The sequence below is a fragment of the Oncorhynchus masou genome, chromosome 1 (genome assembly GCF_036934945.1).
Source record: "Oncorhynchus masou masou isolate Uvic2021 chromosome 1, UVic_Omas_1.1, whole genome shotgun sequence".
NCBI lineage: Eukaryota > Metazoa > Chordata > Actinopteri > Salmoniformes > Salmonidae > Oncorhynchus > Oncorhynchus masou.
In genome coordinates, this window is record NC_088212.1 from 54990112 (window position 1) to 55008239 (window position 18128).

At 41.7% G+C, this 18128-nt stretch overlaps 2 protein-coding genes across 2 annotated transcripts in view; both read right to left on the reverse strand.

The window, feature by feature from the left end:
* The window catches only part of LOC135539371 (uncharacterized), a 34491-nt gene extending 31661 nt beyond the window's left edge, over positions 1-2830 (reverse strand). Inside the window, exons 1-2 of the mRNA XM_064965250.1 lie at positions 2827-2830; positions 1230-1348 (exon numbers count right to left, since the gene is read on the reverse strand). Of these exons, the coding sequence (XP_064821322.1) occupies positions 1230-1348; positions 2827-2830 (123 nt within the window). The remainder of the gene's footprint in view (positions 1-1229; positions 1349-2826) is intronic.
* A 153-nt stretch (positions 2831-2983) lies between these two features.
* The window catches only part of LOC135539444 (SH3 and multiple ankyrin repeat domains protein 2-like), a 17370-nt gene continuing 2225 nt past the window's right edge, over positions 2984-18128 (reverse strand). Inside the window, exons 2-7 of the mRNA XM_064965369.1 lie at positions 16158-16229; positions 13855-13963; positions 10049-10200; positions 9522-9689; positions 3135-3251; positions 2984-3010 (exon numbers count right to left, since the gene is read on the reverse strand). Of these exons, the coding sequence (XP_064821441.1) occupies positions 2984-3010; positions 3135-3251; positions 9522-9689; positions 10049-10200; positions 13855-13963; positions 16158-16229 (645 nt within the window). The remainder of the gene's footprint in view (positions 3011-3134; positions 3252-9521; positions 9690-10048; positions 10201-13854; positions 13964-16157; positions 16230-18128) is intronic.

Below are 18128 nucleotides of genomic sequence, written 5' to 3' on the forward strand. Positions count from 1 at the left end.
AGAAAATGAAAACATGTGAAAGGGATAAAGGACATGTCTGGGAAGAAGGGAGCGAGAAAGGGAACAGGGGGGAGAGGAAGGTTGAAATAGGCAAACGCTGAATATAAGACTCTTGTGAAACACCTATATACAACAGGCTAGGGCCAACAGAGGAGGGATTTTGAGTCACTCAGCAGAGCTCTAATTGCTGGATCTCATTGTACTGCTGGGACTCTATTTTTAGCTCCAGATACACAGGTAGACACACACTATTTTTTCCACTCCATTGAACTCTGCCCCAATACTTGATCAATTAATTGGCAACGTTGGTAGAGACACCTATATTCCGTTTCTGGGACCCATACGGGAATTGTACCCACAACCATGGCATTGGGAGCACCATGTTCTAATCCACTGAGCCATCCTCTGCGTGTGTCTTTTCCTTCTCTCCAATTGGAAAAGAATAGGAGACAATTAGACAAGTTAAACTTGTTCTGTCCAACCCCACTGAAGGCCAGAGTAATTAAAAGGGCCACTGAAGTGCCTGTGGAGGGCCATCGAGGATCCGAGGACTGCCTTACATCAAAACGCTCCTTTGTGACTCAGACGTGACTCATGCGGGACTCTCATTGGAATCAATAATGTCAGCTGCACTGCCTTCTGTGTATTCAAGCAATTACATATTATCTCTGCGAGACACACGCAGAATATCTAGCCAACCCATGGACATATGCAACTTTGTGAGATGTCTAAAACTGCGTCAAACACACAACGATGTAGCCTAGTAAGACTCAACCCATTCCCTTCAGCACTTGCTTTTCAGATGCAGATACAGGAGAGGAGTCAAGTAGAGGAGTTAGCTACAGTAGAGGAAGCCACTTCCGACTATTGAGATGCATCCTTGGTATTACTTGGGACTTGAAACGTGTGTTTTTCTCAACAGAGTCCCATTCACACTGCCATCTCTGACCCAGGTTTCACCTGCTGATAAGGAAACTTCCCCACAGCAGCACATGAAAGAAGTCTGAGACGGTACACATTCTCTCTCTCCATCTGAACCAACGTCACAATACTATGAGAGCATTAGCTGAATGTAGGAGGAACGTTGGAGGACATTAAAGCCATTAGCTAACAGGCAGAATATGACCCAGAATATATTGGATAGCCCATGATGGAAGTAAACCCACGGCACTGATATGTCAGAACTACGGTAATGCTTTTGGATTGGGAGGATGTACTACGGGTCTCACCTGGAAGGGACTCTGGCTGTTGTAGTTCTTCACCTCTTTGTTGGCTCCACGGACCAGTAGCACCCTGGCACAGTTATCCTGAGAAAATACAGGGAAGAACGGGACTTTGAGGAGCGGCTCTGAGTTTCACAAAGACAAAGACAGAACACTTGTACAGTAATCCGAATAGTCCAGAAGCCAGTTTTCGATTATTTGAACTAGCAGTAAACAAGTAGACTGGAAAAAAAGCAACATAGGTGGGCACAACCCCCAAATTTTAAAAAACAAAAATGGAAGAGAGAGAGAGAGAGAGAGAGAGAGAATAAAATAGATATTGACAGACACACAGCTACCTGTATGAAGGGAGATTATGTGTGAAGGAAAGGAAAAAAGCTGTTGAACAGAAAGAGTGTGAAAGAGAGAAAGAGAGAGACAGTTAAAGGGTGTGAATGTGCAGCACAACTCGCCCACAGAGTGCTCAACCACGCATGAACAGTGTTGTATACAGAAACACGCACATTAACACACACACAAAGACACACACACAATCAATTCTGTACTCATGCCAGTTTGCAAAGTAACTAACATGAAGGATGTGAATTCTGGCATTTGCAGAGTGCATAATATGCTCTCTATATTTTGACACGTTCAAAAAACTAACAGTCCCATGTATTGGCATTTTACACCCTCCATTTGCATTGAAGCTTATTTGGAAATAGAAATGGATGACGTGTAAACCCCCCTCTCTCTCTCATTCTGCCCGTCCTCTTTCTCTCCCACTGTCTCTCTCACTCTGACCCCTCCCCCAACTCTAATTGTAGCCCTGTCACAGGATAATACGACTTGAAGGTTTAAATACCAGGAGAACAGTGTGTGTGTACAGACACTAAACTACCGAACATTAGGAGACGTGGGGATTCCGCCCTCAACCATTTGCAGAAAAATCCCCAAATCTGAAAGGGATGAAGAGGAAGAGAGAGAGAGGAAGAGACAGAGAGGAGGATAGATACAAGACATGATAGAAGAGCGTGTTCAAACATTCGTTCGTTCCTTGTGCTGTTCATTCGTTCGTTCCTTGTGCTGTTCATTCGTTCCTTCCTTGTGCTGTTCATTCGTTCCTTCCTTGTGCTGTTCATTTGTTCCTTCCTTGTGCTGTTCATTCTTTCCTTCCTTGTGCTGTTCATTCATTTGTTCCTTGTGCTGGACTACTAAATGCAAAGTAAATTGTATCGGTATATGTCTTATCTATCCAGTGCAGCTGGGACAGAGGTCGGTTGTAAGTGAATGTACTAATGTCCTCTATGTTTTTAATGTACGCAATTCTATTCTATTCTATTCTAGGCCATAGTGCTAATTGAGTCAGATGATTCTGAATAAGGATGTAGTGGGAGAGTTGAGAAACAAGTGGGTTGAGATGTGAAAAGCTTTTCAAGCAAGAGTGGGGTCAGGACTCAAATGCATTTAAGAAATGCTATGATGTACGATGTGATGTTCAATAGAACACATTTAGCTAATGAACATGTGCAAATCTGGGGTCTCATTGAGTCTAGAGTAGGAGTGCTGAATGGTGGGATTGAGAGACAGACTTAACCCCTTGCCACACATTCTCCACCCTTACTCATGATCCTATCCTCCAATTTCTCTTAATTGCGGAAAAGAATTATGTTAACGAGAATAACTGCCGATTTAATTGTAGATATACTTCAAACTCATATGAACGGAACGAGAAGCAGGTGTGTGTGTGTCTCTAAGGTCAATGATGAGTGGTGATGTGTTCAGTTCATTCGCTGACACTTAACAGACTTTAACACAAGTAGAATAGGTTAACAGAGAAACATCAGGAAGACCTCCAGGCCTACACAATCAAACCAGATGGGAGAAGGGCAGTTATACTTGTATGAACAAACAAACACACACACACCTCACCTGGTTGTAGAGAGCACAGATGTGCAGCGCTGTGTTCCCTGAGGCATTCTGTGCGCTCATGTCCGCCCCGTAGAACAGCAGATGCTCCAGGTGCTGGACATAGCCATTCCGACAAGCCTGTACACACACACACACACACACACACACACACACACACACACACACACACACACACACACACACACACACACACACACACACACACACACACACACACACACACACACACACACACACACACACACACACACACACACACACCTTTGTCAGCAATTACAACTGTAAATCATTTTTTGATGATTCTACCAGCTCAAGACAACTCTTAGGGCAACATATATCTGTTGTTTTTGGCAAAATTGTTCGAGCTCAGAAAAATTTTGTTGGGAATTATGGATTGACAGCAATATTCAGACCTTGTCTCAGATTTTCAAGCATATTTAAAGTCAGGACTGAGACTGGACTTATTGGGAGCACTCCACACCTATTGAAAAGCCATTATGTGTGTTCATTAATATTTGTGTAATTGTCCCACTGAAAAATAAAACTCTATTGCAGGGTTAGGTATTCAGAAGACCGAGGCAGGTTTTCCTTTAACATTTTACCTGGACTTAGCTTCTTTCATAATTATTTTTATCCTGACAAACTCCCCAGTCCCTGCTGGTGACAAGCATACCCATAAAATGATGTTGCCACCACCAAAAATTGTGTTTAACCAGATAAAATGATATTTTACAGTAAACAAATTGACAACAGACTTTTAGCGCACTTATAGGGAAGACATTCAACAAGCACAGCACTTACACAAATGACTGATGATTGGCTGAGAGAAATTGATAATAAAACGATTGTGAGGGCTGTTTTAAAATGATCGATCATAGTCTGCTGCTGGAAAGATGTATGTGTTATGGCTTTACATCCCCTGCTATATTGTGGATAAAGAGTTACCTGTCTAAAAGAACACAGAGGGTGTTCTTTAATGGAAGTCTCTCCAACACAATCCAGGTAGAATCAGGAATTAGCCAGGGCAGCTGTTTAGGCCCCTTACTGTTTTTCAATATTTACTAACGACATGCCACTTGTTTTCAGTAAAGCCAGTGTGTCTATGTATGCAGATGACTCAACACTACACACGTCAGCTACCACAGCGACAGAAATGACTACAACACTTAACAAAGAACTGCAGTTAGTTTCAGAATGGGTGGCAAGGAATAAGTTAGTCCTAAATATTTCAAAAACTAAAAGCATTGTATTTGGAACAAATCAGTCCCTAAACCCTAAACCCCAACTAAATCTTGTAATTAATAATGTGGAAATTGAGCATGTTGAGGTGACTAAACTGCTTGGAGTAACCCTGGATTGTAAACTGTAATGGTCAAAGCATAGTGATACAAGAGTAGCTTAGATGGGGAGAAGTCTGTCCATAATAAAGTGTTGCTCTGCCTTCTTAACAATGCTATCAACAATGCAGGTCCAACAGGCCCAAGTTTTGTCACACCTGGACTACTGTTCAGTAGTGTGATCAGGTGCCACAAAGAGGAACAATTGGCTCAGAACAGGGCAGTATGGTTGGCCCTTAAAGGTACACAGGGAGCTAACATTAAGGATATGCATGTCAATCTCTCATGGCTTATAGTTGAAGAGAACTTGACTTCATCACTACTTGTAGTTGTAAGTGTTGACAAGCTGAATGCACCGAGCTGTCTGTTTAAACTACTAGCACACAGCTCGGTCATCCATGCATACCCCACAAGACAAGCCACCAGAGGTTTCTTCACAATCCCCAAGTCCAGAACAAACTATGGGAGGTGCACAGTACTACATACAGTAGATCCATGACTAAATTGAACTTTATTCAACATCAGGTAACTCATGCAAGCAGTAGAATCATATTTTAAAAAACAGGTACAAATACACCTTATGGAACAGTGGGGAATGTGCAGAGACGCACACAAAGGTACATACACACGCATACACACACAGGCGCTAATGTTATATGATGCACTGTTTTATATGTAATGTAAGTGCCTTAATGTGTTTGGATCCCAGGTAGAGTAGCTGCTGCATTGGCAGGAACTAATGGGGATCCCTAATAAATACAAAAACAAAAATACTCGAAAATACAGAGGGTTTCACAACATTGCATTCTCTCCACATTACTGGCCGGTATGACAAAGTGACAAAAAGGAAGTCTGTGTCACGCCCTGACCGTAGAGATCTTTTTATTCTCTATGTTTGGTTGGTCAGGGTGTGACTCGGGTGGGAAATTCTATGTTCTTTGTTTCTATGTTTTGGCCGGGTATGGTTCTCAATCAGGGACAGCTGTCTATCGTTGTCTCTGATTGGGAATCATACTTAGGCAGCCTTTTTTCCTTTTGTATTTGTGGGTAGTTGTCTTTGTTAGTGGCCTGTATAGCCCTAGTAAGCTTCACGTTCGTTTTTGTTGCTTCTTGTTTTGTATGCAACATTTATAATAAAGAAAAATGTACGCTCACCACGCTGCACTGTGGTCCGGTCATTTCTACGACGACTGCAATCGTGACAGTCTGTGTTAAAACATTTATTTTAAATCCTCCATTATGTTTGCAAAAAGGTCCTTAAGTAGTACTGCAAGACAAAATGAGAAGGGAATAAACTTTTTCGCTCAAAATAAAAACTTCCAATCCAATAAATCACACAGAGTGAAACCATCTGTATTGTCAATTTATGTGGTTGGGCATCGTCATGGTATGTGTGTGTATGCTTGTCGCAATTGTAATGCCAATGACACACCAGATTAGCTTTCCAAGAGGAGTTCAGTGTTCCTGAGGGGTCCAGTCTCGGTCCTGACTTAAATCTGATTGAAAATCCGAGATAAGGTTTGAATATCGCTGTCCATCAATGATCCCCAACCAAATTTTGCAATTTTGACAAAAACAATAGATATACAGTGGGGCGAAAAAGTATTTAGTCAGCCACCAATTGTGCAAGTTCTCCCACTTAAAAAGATGAGAGAGGCCTGTAATTTTCATCATGGGTACACTTCAACTATGACAGACAAAATGAGAAAATAAATCCAGAAATTTATTTGCAAATTCCGCTTCCACTGAATGTCACCAGTCTTTGGAATTTGGTTGAGGTTATTCCTTTGTGCAATGAAGAAGTAGGCCAACTCGGAACTGGGGACACTTTTGTGAGGTGCGCAAGACGTGAAAAGCAGCGCTGGTTTGTTTTCTTTCCTGTATTTAATACAGATTGCACCGTCTACAACTTGATCGATTATTAATGTTTAAAAATACCGAAAGTTGAATTACAAAAGTAGTTTGAAATAGTTTGGCAAAGTTTATAGGCAACTTTTGAAATATTTTGTAGTGACGTTGCGTTTTTTTGTATGCTGTTTTTTTCTGGATCAAACGCGCTTTATAAATGGACATTTTGGATATATATGGACGGAATTAATCGAACAAAAGGACCAATTGTGATGTTTATGGGACATATTGGAGTGCCAACAAAAGAAGCTTGTCAAAGGTAATGCATGTTTTATATATTATTTCAGCGTTTTGTGTAGCGCCTGCAGGGTTGAAATATGCTAGCTCCTTTGTTCACTGCTGGTGCAGATGGTGCAGGCTATCAGATAATAGCTTCTTATGCTTTCGCCGAAAAGCATTTTTAAAATCTGACATGTTGGCTGGATTCACAACGAGTGTAGCTTTAATTGAGTATCTTACATGTGTGATTTAATGAAAGTTTGAATTTTATATCATTTTATTTGAATCTGGCGCTCTGCATTTCCCCTGGCAATTGGCCAGTTGAGACATTTGCGTCCCGCCTATCCCTAAGAGGTTTTAATCACTTTTAGATACACATATACAGTTTATATACAGTATTCAGACCCCTTGACTTATTCCACATTTTGTTACATTTACAGCCGTATTCTAAAATGTATTTAAAAATGTTTCCCTCATCAATCTACACACAATACCCCATAATGATAAACCAAAAACATTATTATTTTTTGCACATTTAATAAACATTTTAAACTGAAATATCACATTTACATACTGTAAGTATTCCCGACACTTTACTTTGTTGAAGCAATTTTGGCAGTGATTACAGCCTCGAGTCTTCTTGGGTATGACGCTACAAGCTTGGCACATCTCTATTTGGGGAGATTCTCTCATTCTTCTCTGCAGATTATTTCAAGCTCTGTCAAGTTGAATGGGGAGCATCGCTGCACAGTTATTTTCAGATCACAGAGATGTTCGAACAGGTTCAAGTCCGGGCTCTGGCTGGGCTACCCAAGGACATTCAGAGACTTGTCCCGAAACTACTCCTGCTTTGTCTTTGCTGTGTGCTTAGGGTTGTTGTCCTTTTGGAAGGTGAACCTTTGCTAAAGTAGGAGATCCTGGGTGCTCTGGAGCAGGTTTTCATTGAGGAGCTCTCTGTAATTTGCTCTGTTCATCGTTATCTCGATCCTGACTAGTCTACCAGTCCCTGCCAGTAAAAAACATCTCCACAGCATGATGCTGCCACCAACATGCTTCACCGTAGGGATGGTGCCAGGTTTCCTCCAGATGTGATGCTTGGCATTCAGGCCAAAGAGTTCAATCTTGGTTTCATCAGACCAGAGAATCTTGTTTCTCATGGTCTGAGAGTCCTTTAGGAGGTGCCTTTTGGCAAACTCCAAGCAGGATGTCATGTGCCTTTTACTGAGGAGTGGCTTCCGTCTGGCCACTCTATCATCAAGGTCTTGTGAATTGTGGAGTGCTGCAGTGATGGTTGTACTTCTGGAAGGTTCTCCCATCTCCACAGAGGAAGTCTGCAACTCTGTCAGAGTGACCATCAGGTTCTTGGTCACCTCCCTGACCATGGCCCTTCTCCCCTGATTGCTCAGTTTGCTCTAGGAAGAGTCTTTGTGGTTCCAAACTTCTTCTATTTAATAATGATGGAGGCCATTGTGATCTTGAGGACCTTCAATGCTGCAAACATATTTTGGTACCCTTCTCTAGATCTGAGCCTCAACGCAATCCTGTCTCAGAGCACTACGGACAATTCCTTCGACCTCATGGCTTGGTTTTTTCTCTGACATGCATTGTCAACTGTGGGACTTTATATAGACAGATGTGTGCCTTTCCAAATCATGTCCAATCAATTGAATTTACAACAGGTGGACTCCAATCAAGTTCTAGAAAGGTCTCAAGGATTATCAATGTAAACAGGATGCACCTAAGCTCAAATTTGAACCTCATAGCAAAGGTTCTGAATACTTACCAACATAATTAGAGCAGTAAAAATATGTGTTGTCATACCCTTGGTATACGGTCTGACATACCACAGCTTTCAGCCAATCAGCATTCAGGGCTCGAACCAGCCTTTTTATAATTAACAGATAACATGAGTATGACAAAGAAAATACTATTTACTGGTCTAATTATGTTGGTAAGCAGTTTAGAATTGCAATAAGGCACCTCGAGGGTTTGTGCTATATGGCCAATATACCATGGCTAAGGACTGTATCCAGGCGCTTTGCATTGCGTTGTCTGTAAGAACAGCCCTTAGCTGTTCTTACACACCCCCCCGTGCTTTATTGGTTAAATATACCACACATGATACACATGGTGAAACAAGCTATTTAACAGTCTCAGTCTTGGCGTTTCCCGAGATTCAGGCTGCAGTTACATGTCACGTCCAGTAGATGTCAGTGTTCGGCATAAGAGGCAGCACTGAGGCCTTGGAGTTTGTGATATTATGTCCTTAGTTTGAACCCAGTCATCAGATGGAAGAATCAATTCTAGGGGGGTGTAGTGAACAGATGTAGAAAGACACCCGTGCTAAATTAGGAATGATGTATCAAAGTATAATTCGAAAGCCTACATAGATCCAAAGTAATTTATAGTATCAGGTTGACAGAGAGTGAGTGAAAGAGAGTCAGTGGGGGAGCGAGGGAGAGAGCAAAGGAAACAGGCATTTCCGTAGCCCATGGGCAAGGCTCGTTTTCGGGGGATGAAAATTAATGCGTTTTGATGATAGTTAACTGATAGGCTAACCTAGAGGAGGGTTGTGTTTGATATGCTGGCAGTAACATGTTCTAGAGGAGAGACAGCACAGTACGTCAGGAAGTGTGACATTACTGCTGGCTAGAGCTGATAGCAATCAGAGTAGAACAGGAAGGGAGAGGGTCTAGGAGAGCTATCAACCATCAGTACACACACATGCACACGCACAAATACACACACGTACAGAGAAGAAAATGTGTGTGTACAAGTGTGTGCCTGTGTGTGTGTTTTTCCTCAGCCTCTCTGTGTGTGTGTGTGTGTGTGTGTGTGTGTGTGTGTGTGTGTGTGTGTGTGTGTGTGTGTGTGTGTGTGTGTGTGTGTGTGTGTGTGTGTGTGTGTGTGTGTGTGTGTGTACCTGGTGGACTTCATGCCAGCCGTTTTCGTCCTGGCAGCAGACGGTGGCGTGTTCATGTAGCAGCAACTCACAGCAGAACGGATCTCCTCCCACCATGGCTGTGTGATAGAGCGCCGTCAGACCCCGACTGTCCTTATAGTCTGGAGACAAACCAAGCTCCAACAGGGTCTGCAACACACACACACATACACACAGATGCAGGCAGGCGCACACACATTGACATTAGATTTAAAATTTACCTTATGGGACAGCGGGATTGTGAAGAGACACAAACACAGGCAGAGACACATGCATCTTAATGTGATGTGAAATCTGTTGTGAATATATTGTAATGTTTTTAAAATATAAACTGCCTTAGTTTTGCTGGATCCTAGGAAGAGTAGCAGCTAATGGGGATCCACAATAAATACAACTACAATACTTATCAATACAAAGTATGAGTAAGCTTAAGAGTGGCAGGGTTAATGTTGTGTGTGTTCATGTGCATATGAGTATGCATGCGTGAGTTGGTGTGTGTGTGTCCGTACCATCAGAGTCACCTGGTTCTTGGACCTAGCGGCTTTGTGTAGGGCCGTCATGCCATCTTTGGCCCTGAAGTCCAGGTGGGCCCCTCCATTCTTCAGAACCTTTATAATCTCCACCACGTTATCCAGATGGGCCGCAAATGTCAGAGGGGTCTCTGCAGAATGACATGGACAGGATAAAGTGTAGACCATGGGTCTCTACCTTATTTTGCCTGATGCCACATTCTGTTAGACTGATCCGCCATGTTGACCGCTGCACTCTCATTTAGTTTCAGAATGGAAGCTTGCTCGTTTACGATGGTCGAACGAGGTTAACATTCTCTCGGTCCATCGTTTTTTTTGCAACAATTACGATGTTCGGGATGGACACAGTGAACAGACTGTTTGTGAGTACAGTTAGAACACCACAGATAAATTAGAAGAGAACAGAACAGAGAAGAAAGGGACCAAAGATAGATCAGAGCACAGAATGCAACATAACATAGGAACACAGTCGGAATGGAACAGAAACAGAACAGAAAACAGACAAAATGGAACCATAAAGGAATTATAGGCCATAGAGGCAGTGGTGGAAAAACTACCGAATTGTCATACTCGAGTAAAAATAAAGATACCTTAATAGAACATTACTCAAGTAAAAGTCACCCAGTGAATTCCTACTTGAGTAAAAGTCTATACGTATTTGGTTTTAAACATACTTAAGTATCAAAAGTAAATGTAATTGCTAAAATATTCTTAAGTATCAGAAGTAAAAGGAAAAATATAAATTATTTAAAATTCCTTATATTCAGAAAACCTGACGCACCATTTTATTTTTATTTATTTTATTTACGGATAGCCAGGGGCACACTCCAACACTCAGACATCATTTACAAATGAAGCATGTGTTTAGTGAGTCCTCCAGTTCAGAGGCAGTAGGGATGACCAGGGATGACCAGGGATGTTCTCTTGATAAGTGTGTGAATTAGACAATTTTCCTGAACTGCTAAGCATTCGAAATGTAATGAATACTTTTGGGTGCCAGGAAAGACGTATGGAGTAAAAAGTACATAATTTTCTTTAGGAATGTAGTGAATTAAAAGTAAAAGTAGTCAAAAATATGAAGAGCAAAGTAAAGTACAAATACCCCAAAAAACTACTTAAGTAGTACTTCCAAGTATTTGTACTTAAGTACTTTACACCACTGCATAGAGGAACCACAACACAGACACAACAGACAACAGAAAAGATCAGAACAGCCAACGGAACAGAACAGGATAAGACAGAACAGACAAGAGAACAGACAACAGAACAGAAAAGAACAGACCACAGAACAGAACATAGACAGGGAGAGAATAATGTGCATCAATTAAACTCAGATCAGCAGTGATGGTGACAACACTGTCCATTACTCTGTGTTTACACAGACATATTTTCTCAGGAATCGAAGTGGTTCTCCGCTGTCAGTGTTATTCATCATCCATCCGCCGCAGTCACACAAAATGCATCCACACTCGGCCACTCATCCATCTACACTGTTGTCCGTCCATTGGTCAATAAGGTTAAAGATCCAATGTAGTCATTTTCATTTATCTGAATGGGGTGGGAACATTTATCTGAATAGAGTGGGAACATTTATCTGAATAGAGTGGGAACATTTATCTGAATAGAGTGGGAACATTTATCTGAATAGAGCGGGAACATTTATCTGAATAGAGTGGGAACATTTATCTGAATAGAGTGGGAACATTTATCTGAATAGAGTGGGAACATTTATCTGAATAGTGGGAACATTTATCTGAATAGAGTGGGAACATTTATCTGAATAGAGTGGGAACATTTATCTGAATAGAGTGGCAACATTTATCTGAATAGAGTGGGAACATTTATCTGAATAGAGTGGGAACATTTATCTGAATAGAGCGGGAACATTTATCTGAATAGAGTGGGAACATTTATCTGAATAGAGCGGGAACATTTATCTGAATAGAGTGGGAACATTTATCTCAATAGAGTGGGAACATTTATCTCAATAGAGAATTGAATTGAGAATCAGCAGAATTGAAAATGTGATGGAAACCCACTAAACTTCAAGACACGGAATTTAACGGCAAAAGTTATTTCTAAGTGCACTACATATACGCACAGCCTTTGATCCGCAAAAAGTCAGTTTGATGAAAACACATCTCTGGTGGAAAATGCCCCTATTGTTTTATGCAGATTTATTTTTCTATTTGCTTGAAAATCTGTCACAAATTGGATGGAAACCTGTGATTGTTTTTCAATGAAAATGGTCAAAAAGACACAAAAATAGCTTCTTAGCAAAGAGCAATTTCTCAAGCAAAACTTTTGCTAGGACTGTCTTGGAGTGGTCTGAGTGGGGTGGGGGAAACTGAAAACTAGCTGTTATTGGCAGAGGTTTGGAAATATCTGTCTTCTTGGTCTATTAACCAATTTGATTTCACCAGGTAGGTCACAACTCCCTCCCACCAAAACAGGCTGACATTTCAGGCAGTCTTTTCAATTAGCTCTTACACTAAAAAGCACCCACTGTTCCTAGGCCGGCATTGAAAATAAGAATTTGTTCTTAACTGACTTGCCTAGTTAAATAAAGATAAAATAAATGTCAAACAAAAAATTATCCTATGAAGCATCATTGAACTGGCATTATGTACCGCCAAAATGTACTCCAACGCTCTGAGTATAAATTAACAAACGGGGAGGGTATTTGGGGGCTAAGAGGGGGGTTAGTCGAGATTTTAAGGCAATCTGTGAAGCTATTAGGGGTATTAGGACTGTAAGGGTTTCTAAAGATTTTCACGAGTTAGTTAGAGGTATTGCGGCATTTTAAGAGCTGGGGACACAGTCAGCATTGTGTGAATAAAGTACTGGACAAGCTGGATAAATGCAGAGCAAATGCAGCCTTTCAGTTAAGGCTTATTAAAGAAGAACCTAAAGGAAACCGGTGTTAGGGCTCGTAGCAGGGAAACTGAGGGGGGTTTAATGGGATATAAGTGGTAATGGTAGATTAAGCCTTATTGCTGGGAGATTGAGGGATAAGAGCAGCTTGTAGAATAGCGCTCAATTATAAAGCTCTGGCTGACTATTGATTTTGGTTGTAGAAGTGCACACACAGACATGGACATAGGCATAGTCAGGCACACACACACACACACACACACACACGTTCTATTGTAAATCCCAAGCTAATTACATCACAATTACTCAGATGTAGGTCGACACAAACTGACCCCCGAAAATGTACCACCCACTGTGTCGCCCAGAACATCGTCTCATACAACTATGTTCTATTCCATATTCATTTGAATTGTTTCAATTCATTTCATGATCTCACAGAGGAATTGGTATCTTTGTATACCTGTCTTATCTGTCAATTTTTTTAAACTTTTGAATGATTTTTTATAGCCATTGATTCTTGAAGAACCCCTTCAGAAACCACAATATACGCTTGTTTTACTCCATTGTTTGTAAGAACGTAATTGTAAACGAACATGGTTTACAATTATGACATGGTTAAAACATGGTTGGGCTCCCGAGTGGCGCAGCGCAGCGTCTAAGGCACTGCATTTCAGAGATCCATATCATTAGCATAGGGGAGAGTGGCCATAAGCCTCCCTGTGTGGTGTACACAGAGTTAGCAACAAGGGATAAGAACTGGGTAAGAGGGAGCAGAGGTGAACATACAGAGCTTAGAAAAATGTATATATACTCTATTAGAACTGCGCAAACTATCTTGTTAGCTCTGTGATTATGTCAAACCACCTGTGTTCATGATCTGTGTGTTTGTGCATGTGTGTGTGTAGTATTACCACCGGTCTCTGTATCCTGGTAGTTGGGGTCCAGTCCTTTCTCCAGCAGCCTAGATACTTTCTCCACCTGATGGTGCTGGATGAGGTCCATAAACTTTCTCAAGTTGGACTGGAGATGGAGAATGAGAAAAAAAGGAGAGTTAGAGAAAGAGAGGAGAGATAGCGAGAGAGAGTGTTTGTGTGTGTGTGTGCGTGCGTGCGTGTGTGTGTGAGAACAGGTCAGAGATATGAAGGGGAGAAGGTTAGAAAAAAGAGAGGAGAGAGAAAAACAGGGACAGAAGAGGGGGGAGAGAGAACAAAAGAAAGAGAGATAGATTGAATGATTGGGGTGTGCTGATTGGAGCACAGAGTACACAATGGGATGAGTGTTCTCTTCTGCTTTCCAGGACAGATATAAATAGATAAGAGAACAGCTCCCTAAACACTATAGGAAGAGAGGAGAGGAGGAAGGGAGGAGAAAGAATGAGGAGAACAGGATGATGATGAACATATGGAGAAGTAGAGGAGGGAGGGAGGGAGGGAGGGAGGGAGGGAGGGAGGGAGGGAGGGAGGGAGGGAGGGAGGGAGGGAGGGAGGGAGGGAGGGAGGGAGGGAGGGAGGGAGGGAGGGAGGGAGGGAGGGAGGGAGGGAGGGGACAAAAATAAGAATCTTTGAAGAGATGGAGGTAGATAGAGAAATGGAGGGAGGGGGAAAGAGCAGAACATAGTAGGGGGTGGACCTGTATACACCTCATCTGCGTCATCAGAGTCAATCTATATGTGTCAGAAATACAGTACATGGAACTGTACACCAGTATGGAGACCAGCATGTGCTCACTTCCCACCCTCTCTTTAGATCACCCTCCCTTCGTTTTCCGTCAGATACTGCTCTCTCAATTCAGTGATTCTTTATTGGCACATAATACAAAGGTGTGTATTGCCTTAGCATAAATTAATGTATAATGACATAATTAGAACGGAATATGACACACCATCAAGTTATCATTTACTAATAATTATTATATATCATGTATTCATAATTTTTTCCTCATACAGTCAGCGAACATTTACCAGCGGCAGATATGCAAAGTGCGTAATCTGTGTGCTTATGTGTGAGCACATGCACAATGATCCAGGTTAAGTGGGCACAGGCGAGACATGAAATATACGTCCATTGAATAATTTTACAGGCCAATTCCACCTTTGCCACGGCATCCTGACTCAACTCGCCAACAGATAATGGACCACAATTACGAACTTGTCTCTCACACTTCCTATGAAGGTTGTTGGCCTAATGGACTTGCCACCCACGACCTTGGTAACAGCACCTTAGATTTGTATCCACATTTTTTGGGATTTCTACTGGTTCAATTTCAGACTGCTGCGAAACCTTGTGTAATTGAGTGTGGTTATAAGGTGTGAAATGCCAGTGTTGGACGTGGCATTTAAAAGGTACGAGACAGGTTCCCCTCACCCTCCCTGTCTGTATCTCCTCTCTCTCTCTCTCTCTCTCTCTCTCTCTCACACACACACACACACACACACACACACACACACACACACACACACACACACACACACACACACACACACACACACACACACACACACACACACACACACACACACACACACACACACACACACACACACACACACACACACACACACACACACACACACACAATTAAGGGTGAGCTGCTCCAGTCCTAACCCAGAAATGTCACCTGTCAGTAGGCAGAGAGAGAGAGAGAGAGAGCCCAGGTGGACTGGTCCCCCCACAAGAAGGACTCTTAGAGCCACACACCCAGATATGGGCCTTCCCAGGCTGAATATTTTTGTTCCAGCTCAACACAATCAAAGCTAATAATTTATTCTGAAAACTGAGTGCATACTGTAGGTGGCACTAATTTAACTCCATACAGTACATGATTTACAAGGGTTTTATTATCAGTTTAATAAGTTAATGGTGCCATCAGGCTCTCTGTGGTTGAGCAAATAACGACCAACCTCCTCTCTCCATATCACCATCTTCTTGCCTCCTTGACTCTTACGGAAAGAAAAGAGTAGACATGCGGACAGGAGAGCATAGAGTAGAGAGAGACATGCAGGCAGGACACTAGAGAGACACTACAGAGGCTCACAGTGATAACAGCTGACATAACTGAAGATGTTTGTGTGTCTGTGTGTTGACAGTGAGATAAAGTGACACTCCAGCATCTCTGACACTCCCAACAGTGTGCGTTTGTGTTTGTGTGAGTGCATGTGTGCAGTAAGACCCCAGCTGGTTGTTAGGAGAGTGTGACATTTGTCCACACCACTCACCTTGGTGTGAAGTTTGGCAATCTGCTTCTCTTCCACATGGGTCTGCCTGTAGACTCGGCTCTTGTAGCGGAACTGTGGAAGAGAGGATAGAGGAAAAAAAATAGGATTTGGGTCAGTCAGATATGTATGACATGGTGCCATGTAGCAATGACAGTTTTTCTTATTGGATGAGAAGGTAATAGTCTCCCGAGAGACGCCATGCTAATTGGTTGGGACTCGGAAGTAAAACTCTTTCAAAAAGTCACCTCTTTATTTATTAATTTATGGATTTAATCAGAAGCCACTGCCAGATTTCTGGATTGGGCTGTGCTCAAAGTTTCTTGCCTTGGCAAATCGCGCTGTTAAGACACTGATGCCCGTTGCAACCACATACCTATGTGAGAGTGGATTCTCGGCCATCACTAGCATGAAAACGAAATTCAGGCACAGACTGAGACTCTCTCCAATACAACCCACATTGCAGAGTCATGTGCATCCTTTCAAGCACACCCTTGTCATTAACCTGTGGTGAGTTATTTACAATTTTTGATGAACAAATAAGGTTTTATATGTAAGATGACTAAATAAAGAGAAACATTTGGATTATTATTATATTATAATTTGTGCCCTGGTCCTATAAGAGCTATTTGTCACTTCCCACGAGCCAGGTTGTGACAAAAACTCACACTCATTCTCATGTTTAATAAATGTTTTGTATAGTGTGTGTGGCAGGCTTACAATGATGGCAAAAAACAACATTTGAGAGTGCGCTGACCCTGGTGCTAGAGGGGGTACGCAGCTGGAAGTTGAATGTTGGAAGGGGTACGGGACTATAAAAAGTTAGGTAACCACTGCTGTAGAGCTTAGAGAGGATCTCATGTCAAATATTGTTGAAGTAATATGGCTACAGGTTCACCTGCCTCACCTAAAGCCTATTATTTTGGGAAGTTGCTACAGACCACCAAGTTCTAACAGTCAGTATCTGGATAATATGTGTGAAATGTTTGATAATGTATGTGATATCAACAGAGAGGTATATTTTCTGGGTGATCTAAATATTGACTGGCTTTCACCAAGCTATCCACTCAAGAAAAAGCTTCAAACTGTAACCAGTGCCTGCAACCTGGTTCAGGTTATCAGTCAACCTACAAGTGTATTTACAAACAGCACAGGAATGAAATCATCCACATATATTGATCACATCTTCACTAATGCTGTAGAAATTTGCTTTAAAGCAGTATCCAAATCCATTGGATGTAGTGATCATAATATAGAAGCCATGTCTAGGAAAACCAAGTTCCAAAGGCTGGGCCTAATATAGTGTATAAGAGGTCACACAATAAGTTTTGTGGTGATCCCTACGTTGAAGATGTAAATAATATTTTCTGGTCTGTGGTGTGTAATGAGGTGCAACCAGACGCTGCACTTGACACATTTCTCAAATTGCTTTTTCCAGTTACTAATAAGCATGCACCAATTAAGAACATTTCTGTAAAAACTGTTATATCCCCGTGGATTGATGAGGAATTTGAAAATTGAATGAATGAGAGGCATGAGGCAAAATGAATGGAAAATAAGTTGATTGGCAAACGTACTGTAAATTGAGTAATCATGTGTCTAAACTGAACAAAAAGAAGAAACTGTACTATAAAACTGTAAGGGCTTTCTTCTGTGGACAAAGGACAGGACCAAAGCGCAGCGTGGTTAGTGTTCATCATGTTTAATAAAGACGATAAATGTGAACACTACAAAATAACAAATGTGAAAAAAACAAAACAGTTCTGTCTAGTGCAGACACACAAAGACAGAAGACGACCACCCACAAAACCCAACACAAAACAGGCTACCTAAATATGGTTCCCAATCAGAGACAATGACTTACACCTGCCTCTGATTGAGAACCATATCAGGCCAAACATAGAAACGGGAAAACTAGACACACAACATAGAATGTCCACTCAGCTAACATCCTGACCAACACTAAAACAAAGA